Source organism: Paramisgurnus dabryanus, chromosome 12 (assembly GCF_030506205.2).
Source record: "Paramisgurnus dabryanus chromosome 12, PD_genome_1.1, whole genome shotgun sequence".
Lineage (NCBI taxonomy): Eukaryota > Metazoa > Chordata > Actinopteri > Cypriniformes > Cobitidae > Paramisgurnus > Paramisgurnus dabryanus.
The window spans coordinates 31,294,776-31,307,298 of record NC_133348.1 but is presented as its reverse complement, the minus strand read 5'-3'; the positions used below and the strand labels follow the sequence as shown (position 1 = coordinate 31,307,298).

The following is a 12,523-nucleotide window of genomic DNA, read 5'->3' as shown; positions in this document are numbered from 1 at the left end:
AAAAAGATATATAAAAACTACTATGTAATGGAGTTTTAGAAGTCATCAGCTGAAATCCCCAGGCCAATGAGCTGTGTCATTAGTAAGTCTTTTCCCGTCATGCTATTCGTCAACGTCGTCGCTGTAGAGCAACTGCACCCAACTGCAGAATCCGACTAGCCGGCTTCATCATCGCAAGTTTTTTTTGGCACACGTCAGCATGACGTCAAAGTTGGACGTAACTCTGACATTTTTCTAACCGGGATCGGTTATCGATTCTGCAAAGAAGTTGCTTATCTCAAACGAGCCTAATTTTATGGTTGATCGCCTTTCAATACACTATTTAATGCCTTCAGAGCAAAGTCACTTCCTAACATGATTGATCTGATCTGTGATGCAGAAACTTCGCTATGATGTCACAAGCTACACACTTCCCCTCATCTTTGGATTTGTCATCTTGCCTGAACATGCAACTTTCTCACACTCTGCAGTACTAGAAGCTTCATTACGTGATTTGGGTAAGACATTTACCCTTGGTTTCACATACAAGGTCTCAATAACTTGTAAAGACAGATCTTAAAATGTGCCAGTGCTATTAATTAGTCTTAAAATACAAACCAGAGTAACCTCTTTTTCTTAGGCATGTTTATAAAAGGTGCTTAAACATTCTAATTTAACTTAGACCTAGTCCTGGCTGTAGCTAAGCTTTGTCTGTGAAACCAGGCATTATACATCTGTCAAGAATCCTTGAATATTGGACACACCTGGCCTGCGCAGATCTGCTTCTAAATATTGACTTTAACCTCCTAAGACCAGATATTTGGTTTGTCTATTTTTCACATTTCTTCCAGCTATTTTTGGGGTTAGGAAGAACCAATAAATATAATAACTAAATATTTTTCTTAGTACATGAAGCAGTGTATTTGTCCATGTTTGTGTTCAACAGGTTCCAGTTACACAGAATTAAGTATTATGGTGCAAAACAACAAAAAATGTGATGTCCATGTATGTGGACATACAGGTCTTAGGAGGTTAAATTACAACCTAATCATAAAAATCAAAATGTTTGGGTTCCACTTTGGGAAATCTGCAGATAGTTTTCCAGCAGCAGAAGTGAGTAATCTTGTAATATTTAAGTTGGTTTCAATGTGACTATTTTGCTTTTTTCAGTCCTCCCTGGAGCAGGGGGAAGTTGCGGAAACGAGAGTTTTAACATTTATGTGAAGTTTGGCAACACTCCAGAGTCCCAACTGAAGATCATACTGGGGGAAAGAGAGCTGAACGACGACAATTTACAGCAGTATAACCATCATCGGAATGACACGCATTTTACCATTGATGTTCCATTAATGTCTCCAGATGTGATATTTGAGGTACTCTTCAAATGTCCTTAACCAGGACTAAGCAACCCGTTTCAAATCAATGACCTGTATGGCAAGGGTTGTTTTTATTTACTGATTTGTTTTTTGTCTCTTTTCCCTTCTACAAGTCTGTTAAGTTGACAGGAGTCAGGGGAAGACTTGATGTTAAAATCAAAGATTCACTGAATGACTGGCATCTCAAAGATTTGTCCCTCGCCTGCCCTTTCTTTGTCCCATTGTTAGGTTGGTGCTCATTTTGCCTTGCTTTCTTTTACAGTTTGACTTGTTACTTCACCCTTGCAAATTTCTTGTTGTTTTTGGGGACCAGAGTGTTTATCTAATGGAACAATGACTGTGATTCTTCCCAAACTGGAATCCGTACCGAAACTGAATCCTGGTGAACTCTCTTTGAGAGACCCGGCCTGCAAACCCATTTACACTGAAGATCACTTTGCTTATTTTCACTTTGCTCTCAACACTTGTGGGACTTCAAGAAAGGTACAGTAAGAAAACTACTGTGTGTGCATGACTGCTGTTATGGTTCACATTACTTTGCTGACATTTTGCTTATTTAGTTTGTTGAAGATACAATAAAGTATGAGAATGAAGTGACGTGGAAGGAAGAACCTCTACAGACCATCTCTGAATCACTCACTGAACCTTTCAAGCAATACAGGTCAGGAGCTTAAGTTTATGTTGAATTTACTGTGTTTAAAAAGCGATTCAATCCAAGCTACGCTTTATTATCTGTGATAATGTTGTATAACCCTATAATAATCTTAAAATGAAAGTGCAATCATGGCAAAGTATTGGCTGTGACAAGCAAAGTTTACTGCTTCAGTATTTGTAGATTATTTTTCCACACATTTTTATGGTACAGTATACTGTAAATCACAATTTGTGGGATTCTGCTTGTCTACTCGCCTTTTGAGGATTAACAAACATGTTCTCTATGGGATTAAGATCCTGGAATTTGCCTTTCCATGGATCCAAAGTTTCAATGTAATGATCTTCGAGCCACTTCATTATCACTTTTGCCTTAGGACATGCTGTGCCATCATGCTGGAAAATGCCCAGATCATCACCAAATGCTGGGAGATGTTGCTCTTGCAGGACTTTGCCATGAGTAAAAACTGATATGAAAGTGATTTGATGCAGATTTATGCGAGAGTCTACTTCCTTGGATAAAAAACATGCCGGACATGGATGGTCTCAGGATGGTTCACTGTTGGCATGTCACAGTACTCATGGTAGTGTTCACCTTCTCCGGACAGTCGATTTTCCAGATGTCTCAAACTTGGCCATATTCTGCTGTCCAATCCTTGTACTTTCTGCAGAATTTCAGTCTGTCTTTGATTTTTTTCTTGTAGAGAAGTGGCTTCTTACTGCCCTTCTTGAGGTCCTGAGACCAGGCCATTGTTCAAGTCTTTGCTTCACTGTGCTTGCAAATGCAGTCATATGCACCTGCTGCCATTACTAAAAATGCTCCTCTTACCGGAGGTAAAATAATTCATTGAAAAGGACCCAGTCCTGGTGCTTACTGGACACACTGGGACATCCTAAAGCCTCCTTTACTGCAGTCAAACCTCTCTCCTTGAAGTTCTTGATGATCTGGTAGATGATTCTTTCAGCATCTTTGTTGCAATTTCCTGATTTGAATTTTAATGCAAAGCGATGATGCTGCGTGTTTGTTTCTCTTTGGAGGTAACCATTGCTAACAAGAACACAATGATTGGAAGCACTTCATGATTGGATGGCAGTCAGTCTACTCTTATAGTCAGTATGATAGTAATTTCACTTGCAAAGTACCTGTTCAAACTTTAACACGTGCTTCTGATATGATAAGTAAATGATGTTAGGTGATCATTTAGTGGCAGGGCCAAACCAAATCCTCCCCCATGTGAAATTAGATTTTTGTGAAGTGTTTATTTTTTTGGCCAATTAAGCTTTTTGCAAATATTTAAAATGCATCTGATCTAGGAAAAAATGAGAACGAACATCACAACGCCTTAAGCAGCAAACTTTTGCCAAACACAAAATGTACGTCACTAAAAATACTTGGCCATGACTGTGCACTGGGCCAGCCAGTTAAAATTACAATACTCCCCATTTAAAAAAAGTACAGACATGGGAGAGGCTGTATGTGAGTCACAGCAGCCACTAGTTATGCTGTTGTTATCGAACTTTTGTGGCAAGTTAAAGTGGTAACACTGACCAAGACTTCAATTCTGAACAGGTTCACGTTGTCTTGCATTTATAAGGCAAATGCCACACAGAGCGTGATGTTTCATTCTGTACCACACTTTAAAGAGCCAGAGGCAGATGTTGGGACGGGTGAACTCACCGTTCAACTGAGACTCTCTCAGGGTATGTAAAACGTGAGAATTTCTATTCTACCTGACGTCCACCTAAGCATTTCAGTTAATTTTAGAGCTGTGAGTTATCTTGGATGGAACTGTGTAACACAAGATGCAATGATCATAGTAAGGACAAAAACAAACTTGAACGTTTAAAGCTATGGTCTGTCTACGATTTCAAAGATTGTTCATTATTAATAACCTTGTTTAGATGCTGGTTATGGTTCCACAGTAGCCTGACGTTGTCATACTCAATTCTAGTCAGAATTTGAGTCTGATACCGCTCCATTGAGCTATAATTATGAGGCGTGTCTCAACCGAAAAATGCCTCTGCACTCAATTGGATAGACCTACGACCAATCAGAGCAACGGGGTGTGAGACGTATGTTGAAATGACGTATTTGCAGCTTGACCGAACTGCTACTTATTTCGTTACAATGACACACACTACAAGTCTGAGTTAGCGAACGTACATCAACACCTACTATGTTTACAACATTTCATTTATATCACATTAAGTCATACAGTAAGACTATCTCTTACCATTTGTACATTAGTTGAACTTCATCTACGACGATACCCATTACGTTTGCTTGAAAAATATCCGAGCCTAGCATGTCCCTCCACGATTCCGGGCTTCCGAAAAGAAGCTGGCAACGACCGCTAATTATATCCATCTCGTCGTGCACATCGAGTTGCATCGCCGTGATACCCATTTCAGTTGCTTCTTTAACTTGATCCTTCATAAGTGCGACAAATTTGGCCGAATCCCCTAGGAAGGACGGCAAAAACATCAACAAATGCCTTGCTCGCGTTTCTCTGTTCTTCTTTTAAAATCAATGCTCTGTCGATATCTTTTAGAACAGACTCAATGTCAGAATCCAAACATCTGATTTCTACCGCGGCAGCCATTTCGTTGTAAACAGATTGAACACACGCGCTCTTTGGTGACGTGGTTGATACGTTACTGTTGATCATCTGTCCATCATCGTATAAAGCCCGCCCTCACAATTTGATTCGTCGGCCAGTTTTGGAACTCGCATAGTAGCTCTTCAACGGAGAAACCCCAGACCGATCTTCCCGTTTCTCAAAATGTTCTGGGCGGGGCTAAGATCGGCTGGCACCCAGGCTAGTTCCACAGTAAAATCCTAACAATATGAAGAGAAAAAAGAATGAAAAAATCCATTCACTCTATTGGGTGTACAGCGGCAGAGAAGTCGACCAATGTAAGCTGTCCAGCCGGACAGCTTACATTTGTCGACTGCTCTCATCCAATCCCGGCTCCACTTGAAACTCCACCTTGCGCTCGTGTCTCCACCCCACCCCGCCCGCGACATGAAATTTCTGACAGTGTATGGTAGCTAGCAAAGTAGCAACAGCTCACACATGGAGAAAAAACAAACCGATAGCAGCAAGCGGCCCCTGCTTGGAAGAAAGAGAAAGTCTGTATAAGAAAGAGCAGAGATATAAACAGAGACTCAAACGCTGCACTCAAAGTCGAAATAATATAGGGTCTGCCATTGACCGTTGGAGGAAGCTTCAGGGAGATATGGGACTGAAAACCGACGCTGACACGGCGGACTTTTTGTTGAGCAGGTACGCATTTATTTATACTTTTATGGTGTGAGGTGTTACGTAAATATCTTAATATCAGTCTGACAACCTGCTCATGCTGCCGGTCGGCATTGGAATGTTAGCCGTTTAGCATCGCGTATCACGGGTCAAAGTAATTATATTTATTAAAGTGATTGAATTTCAATAGGCCTAGCGGGTTTCTGTTCAAGCCAGTCGGAATTTGAACAAGATGCGCTGTGTGCTGCTAAAACAATTACTCAAAACTTTAGCAATACTAACTAATTATTATTATTATTGTGCAATTAATGTGCGCTAGGTAGCACTTTTGACCAGGGGAAACGAGGCTTAGGATTGGAAACGTATGCCAAACGTTGTTGTGAAAGTAAATGACGTCAATCAGTCATAATTGTAAGTGTTCATTCCTTCAAGGCTTTATGTGTTTACTGCTCGGTAAATCTCTGTTCCGATGCTAACTACCGGTGATCACAGCTTGACTGGGTGACGTTGTTCAGGTTGTTTCCCGGTGGGAGGGATCAGGTAGCACAGAGGGGCGGGATGAGTTTTTTTAAAACTTACTAACCGTCTCAGGCTTTCTCGACCGATTTTCAACATCGTAGACTACAGCTTTAAAGGAATAGTCTACTCATTTTCAATATTAAAATATGTTATTACCTTAACTAAGAACTGTGAATCATCCCTCTATCATCTGTGTGTGTGCACGTAAGCGCTGGAGCGCGCTGCGACGCTACGATAGCATTTAGCTTAGCCCCATTCATTCAATGCTGCCATTTAGAAATAAAGTTAGAAGTGACCAAACACATCAACGTTTTTCCTATTTAAGACGAGTAGTTATACGAGCAAGTTTGGTGGTACAAAATAAAACGTAGCGCTTTTCTAAGCGGATTTAAAAGAGGAACTATATTTTATGGCGTAATAGCACTTTTGGGAGTACTTCGACTCGCCTGAAAAGTCCGCTCCCCTTCTCACTCTCATAATGGGAGAGGGAGGGTGTTACTGCGCCAAGTCGAAGTACTCCCAAAAGTGCTATTACGCCATAAAATATAGTTACTCTTTTAAATCCGCTTAGAAAAGCGCTATGTTTTATTTTGTACCACCAAACTTGCTCGTATAACTACTCGTCTTAAATAGGAAAAACGTTGATGTGTTTGGTCCCTTCTAACTTTATCTCTAAATGGTACCATTGAATGAATGGGGCTAAGCTAAATGCTTTCGTAGCGTCGCAGCGCGCTCCAGCGCTTACGTGCACACACAGATGATAGAGGGATGATTCAACAGTTCTTAGTTAAGGTAATAACATATTTTAATATTGAAAATGAGTAGACTATTCCTTTAAGAGTAAAGACAACATTGTTTTATATGGTTCACATCACTTAAGTTAAATCATTTCTTTTTATTTATGCCAACTTAACATAGGTTAAAGGAACAGTATGTAAGAAATGTATATCAATTAATCATAAAATGGTCCTGATATGTCACTAGACATTAAGAAATCATTTTCATTTCAAATACTTATATCACTCACAACAGTGGTCTGGTCAGGATATTGTCATTTAAAAAGTGGAGTTGCCCTCAACTGATGTTTATGTTGTCATTTTGTGTATTGGCCACCAGTTGTGTGATTGCAGTACCAGTCTTAGCCACAAGTTTTGTGATTGCAATACCAGTTTTGGCCACAATCCTACATACTGTTCCTTTAAAACTTATAGTAGGTAGAATTTGCTTGCATAACCAGGTTGTTTAAACTTTATACTGCTTTTTTTTACTGTGTGTGTGTGTGTCTGTCTTTCTTCAGTGGAAATTTTTTGAGGAAAACATTCTAGGATTTTCTCCATGTAGTGGACCTCAATGGTTTGCAGTTTAAAATTGCAGTTCAAAGGGCTCTTAACGATCCCAACGGAGGCATAAGGGTCTTCTCTAGCAAAACGTTGTTTTGGACCACACAATAGAAATGTGCACTTTTAAACTGCAACTTCTTGTTTTTCACAAACTATGTGACGCGCCACCATGACCTTGCGTATTACAAAATCATGTTGAAAAGTCACGCGTTGCATAAGCGAAACCAATGGTGTGCACGGGAGGAGGCTGGGGGGCTGTTTCCGCGGCAAACGCTCCACCCAATTCAGGTCATTTGCATCACCCCGCGCAAGGACTTATCTGATCGCATCTTTGCGTTGACTTCGTATGTAATCTACTTGGGCAAATCTTTGAACTGGTGTTAATAATAATAATAATAATAATAATAATAATAATAATAATAATAATAATAATAATAATAATAATAATAATAATAATAATAATAATAATAATAATAATAATAATAATAATAATAATAATAATAACAACAACCATACAAAAAAAACATTATATATATGGAGTATACAGAGTTTCTTTTGCAGCACTGTGCAGCAGTTAGTTGGGAGTCTTCAAACTAGCTGCACAAGCAGCAGGTATAGTAAGCTAATAAGGAAAATACACCTAGAGGCTAATCACACCAAAAGCATTTATGGCAGTTGCAGGCGCCTTTTATGAATGCTATTCTATGGGCAGGGAGCGTTTGTGTGCTGTTTATGCGCCGAGCGCCTTACGGTTAGGCGGGCCTTACGTTGTGGTGAGGGAAGTTTACAGTTGCTTTGAAGAACCGGACTCCACTCGCTCACTCTCTCCTGCGTGTTTGTGCACCTCTCATCCTCAAACAAGGTCAGAGCAAGCGTCCTCTTTTTAAAGTGTCTGCTAATATGACCGTTAAAGAGCGCTCATGCTTCAATATTTGATTGACAAGACAGCTGACTCGGTGGTTGCTTAGCAATATAAAAAGCTGCGTCGCACTGCTCTATTTTTTATTTATTTATTTATTTTTATTTTTTATATGCGCGCACCTTTTTTTAAAACACGCACCTTGCATCTCCAAGCGTTTAAAGCACTTTTAGTGTGATTCGCCCCTTATGCTACATGCTGCTACTGCAAAGGTTGTGGCAACATGCGAGTTATGCTTAACTAATTCGTAAAAACTCTATCACCTGGCTGGTGCAAGATGAGAAGTTGTGGGTAAAAAGTGTGTATATGTATATGTATTTTTTTTTTGTGCAAATGATGATCGTTTTGCTAGATAAGATCCTTATGCCTTGGTTGGGATTGTTCAGAGACCCTTTGAAGCTGCAGTGAAACTGTTGAGGTTCACTATATGGAGAAAAATCCTGGAATATTTTCCTCAAACTTAATTTCTTCTCAACAAAGAAAGACACAAACATCTTGGATGACATGGGGGTGAGTAAATTATCAGGATTTATGAAAACCCAGCATCTATATAGAAGATCAACTTGAGGCATACATAACAATTTTGTACTTTGCAGTCATTCCAGGACACAGAAAATCTATTTTGTCTAAGGATGTTTGTGTGTTTTATTGCCCACAATAAAACGCAGCTATTTTAGACATGGCCTTTCTTGTAATTAAGTCAAGCAACTATACTGTACATTTACCTCAAACTGCACATGCATGTTTCTGTTAATAGTAACTAGTTTTCTATTGTTCAATGTATAGAACAACATAAATCACCACAACTACTGCTGTTATTACACTAGGTGTGTGTAAACGGTAGATATTATTTCACGCTGTAGGCTAACTGTAGGGCTAATACAGTATGCCCAGTTTACATGCACTTCATGCTCTAATGTAGGCTAATCATCATGTTAGGGATTGTGGGCACTACCACAAAAATTATGGGGGAATGAAGTGCGGGGTATTCCTATTCTGACCATCAGCACAACGCAATGTTTTTGGGGAGGTATCTCACCTGTTTCTTTCAGTGATGTATTGTTTTAACTGTTGCGACTGCAGTGACATAATGACTTTGACTCCAAATTGGCACCTATACTGCAGATTTTCTTCCTTACCCTCATGACATCCTAAGTCTGTGTGTGTATAAATGAGCACAACACTTGTAACCATAAGACGTGTACAACCTTGGTCAGTTGAGCTTAACTGTATTAAGTATTTCTTAAGTATTCACCTACACAGAACTGCAAACACTTCCATGAAAGTCTTGTGAATGACACACAGCATTGTAATATTAAGTGCAAAGATCAGATCAACTAATAGAGCTACAGCATGAAGGAAGTCCTTAACATCACTTACACTTACTGTATGAAAGAGATTTGTTGGTTGAAAGATTTTAAGTTGTGAATGTAGGAAATGTTGACATTTGCTTATTCTAATAATTTGACTTTAAATCTTTAAGATATGGTGTATAGACTCTTCTATCATGATGAGGATTATCCAGTTCTGAAGTTTCTGAAACAGCCTCTTTATTTTGAGGTTGGCATGGATCACTCCAGTGATGCCAAGGTTGCTGTAGTCTTGGAAAACTGTTGGGCAACATTTACCAAAGAGAGACACTCCAGACCTCGATGGGATTTAATAGTTGATGGGTAAGTTTTGAAAGTGCTGTGTACTGTTTGTGGAAAATGTCAACAAGGTTTATGATCATTTTTTCTCTCTTATTAGCTGTCCGAGTTCTAAAGACCCCGAACAAACCAAGATTCTTCCTGTAATGGCGGATGACAGAGTGCATATTCCTGATCACTTCAAGAGATTTGAGGTTGAAACATTTAATTTCAAGGATAATGGGAGTTATGATGGTGAGGAGGATGTCACCATGGCAAGACGGGTAATGTAAAAACAATATACAAATAGTTTTTGAAAGTAATGTATACAGTTGCATAATAGTATTTTACTAAGTTTAAATTCTTTAGTATGAAAGTTATCTTTTTTTTAAGATAATGGCAATATGTTATTTTGAATGTTAAAACAGCGTTGGTGATACAGTTAAAACAAATACCCACCATGCAATAATAGCTTTTAAACTTGTCAAATGTCTTTTTAGCATCTTACAGGGTTCCCGCGGGTCCTTGAAATCCTTGAAAGTTTGTGAATCTGAGGGAAAATTTAAGGCCCTGGGATTTTTTTTTTAAATACATACATAGATACAGGTCATTGAAAGTGCTTGAATCTATTTTATGCAAGAAGTTTTCAGAAAAAAATCCCTGTGTAGTGTAGGATAATATCATAAAAATTCTAGACTTTCTAAGCACACGTGCTAAACTGTTTGCTTTAAATGCTTATATCTTCTGTATGTGAATGTTGATTCATACCAAAATGCTTTTTTGCATAGTTGTGTTTGACACATGAAAACATCTCTGGTTACATATGTAACTGTTGTTCCCTGAGAAGGGAACGAGGCGCTGCGTCTCTTTTGCCATAGTTCCTGTAACGTCCCTGTAACGCCGCCTTTGGCAATATTTCAGATAGCGATATACTTCCTGGCTCCCGCGTCACCCTGTCTTTGTCGTTAAGACTCATCATTGGTTGAATTTGATATACACATTCAGAGACACTTACCCCTGGAGGCGTCCCCGAAGTGTCACTGCAGTGACGCAGCGCGAGTTCCCTCGAAAGGGAACTGTAACAATGTATCTGTGTTACCTTTTAAATGTAACCTTGCTCACTTAAAATGTGTCCCCACATTAAGTCCTTGAATTTGAGGGTATTTGGACCTGGAAAGTCCTTGAATTTGAAGTTAACTAAGGTGTGGGAACCCTGATCTTAAGCGGATACATTTAATATGCATAGACAGAAGGCACGTCCAGGGTCGCATTTTATGTCACACAGGTACGTTTATAGCAATAGCCAAATATACATTGTGTGGATCAAAATTATTGATTTTTAGTTTATGAAAAATCATTAGAATACCAAGTAAAGATTTAAGTACTATATATGTTTTGTGTTCAGTTATTCAGACCGGTTGGTGTTACACGTCCATATATGTGACCCAGTGGTAACACTTTAACTTATGTTAACTAATGTAATGTAATACCTAACATGAACAAACCAACCATGCGCAATACATTTGTTACAATATTTATTTATTCCTATTAAATGACATGAACAAACAAATAAAAGCTTAATCTTTGTTAACGTTAGTTCACAGTGCATTAACTAACATTATTACACGGCTCTCTGGAATGCTTGATTCTGATTGGTCAGTTGAGACATTTGCAGGTTCGTTCTTTTCGAATAATAACCGCTCCAAAATAATAACGCATAGCCGGTACTACTTTTACGAGTAAGATCGCTCCGCGCCAATAAAGATTACTGTTTGTTTGGCGCCATCTTGTGACAAACACTGGACAACCACGACAAGACACAGAGAGCTTACTGAGACTGAACTTGACAAAATAGAGCATGACAGCTACGAAGCCAACACACACAAAAATACAGAATGGGCATTAAAACTTCTCAAAGACTGGCTAAAAGAGAAAAAAATGGAGACAGACAAGTATGAAGCAGAGGATCTTAATAAGGTATTACGATCATTTTATGCATCTGTGCAAAGTTTTGCGGAAGGATAAAAATGTTAATTTAAAACAAATATGCCAATAAAATGTTTCAAATTCATGTCCAGTTTTTTTCTTATGTGACAAGTAGCCGTGTAATAAGCGGGATAATGTAGAGGCAGCCGGTAGTTATCGGGAAATAAGCCCCTTCAGTGTGATACAAGACCCTCCGCTTCGCGTTGGGTCCTGATCACACTGTCGGGGCTTATTTCCCAATAACTACCGGCTGACTCTACATTATCCCTTACTTAACAAGATTTTAATGAAGTGTTAGTGATTGTTGAAATTAACAATGCACTTATACAGCATTTTTTTAATCAGTTCATTATTAGTTCATGCTAACTAATGTTGCAAACTAATGAGCCTTATTGTAAAGTGTTACCAAACCAGTCTTAAGTAGCACGGGTATATTGGTAGCAAAAGGCAAAAATACATTGTATGGGTCAAAATTATCATTAGGATATTACGTACAGATCCATCAAGATATTTTGTAAATTTCTTACTATAGATGTATCAAAAGTTAACCGTCATTGAATACAGTTGCTATTAAGGACTTTATTTGGACAAATTTAAAGGCGCTTTTCTCATTTAGATGATTTTTTTTTTTTGCCCCCTCAGATTCCAGATTTTCCAATAGTTGTATCCCTCCCGAATATTGTCCTGTCCTAACAAACATCAATGAAAAGCTTATCAACTTTCAGATGCTAAAATCTCAATTTCAAAAAAATGACCCTTATGACTGGTTTTGTGGTCCAGGCGTCACACATTTTGGATGTTTTTTGCATTAAAAACAATTAATGCTTCGAATTGAGGGGGACTGGGGTGGTCCCGGACCTCC

The 12,523-nt window shown here is 38.8% G+C and overlaps 1 protein-coding gene across 1 annotated transcript in view; it reads left to right on the top strand.

The window, feature by feature from the left end:
• Window positions 1-12,523, top strand: part of zpax2 (zona pellucida protein AX 2) — a 28,589-nt gene that overhangs the window by 14,315 nt on the left and 1,751 nt on the right. Inside the window, exons 12-19 of the mRNA XM_065268859.2 lie at window positions 380-497; window positions 1,150-1,352; window positions 1,469-1,583; window positions 1,669-1,838; window positions 1,916-2,016; window positions 3,577-3,707; window positions 9,531-9,720; window positions 9,797-9,959. Of these exons, the coding sequence (XP_065124931.1) occupies window positions 380-497; window positions 1,150-1,352; window positions 1,469-1,583; window positions 1,669-1,838; window positions 1,916-2,016; window positions 3,577-3,707; window positions 9,531-9,720; window positions 9,797-9,959 (1,191 nt within the window). The remainder of the gene's footprint in view (window positions 1-379; window positions 498-1,149; window positions 1,353-1,468; window positions 1,584-1,668; window positions 1,839-1,915; window positions 2,017-3,576; window positions 3,708-9,530; window positions 9,721-9,796; window positions 9,960-12,523) is intronic.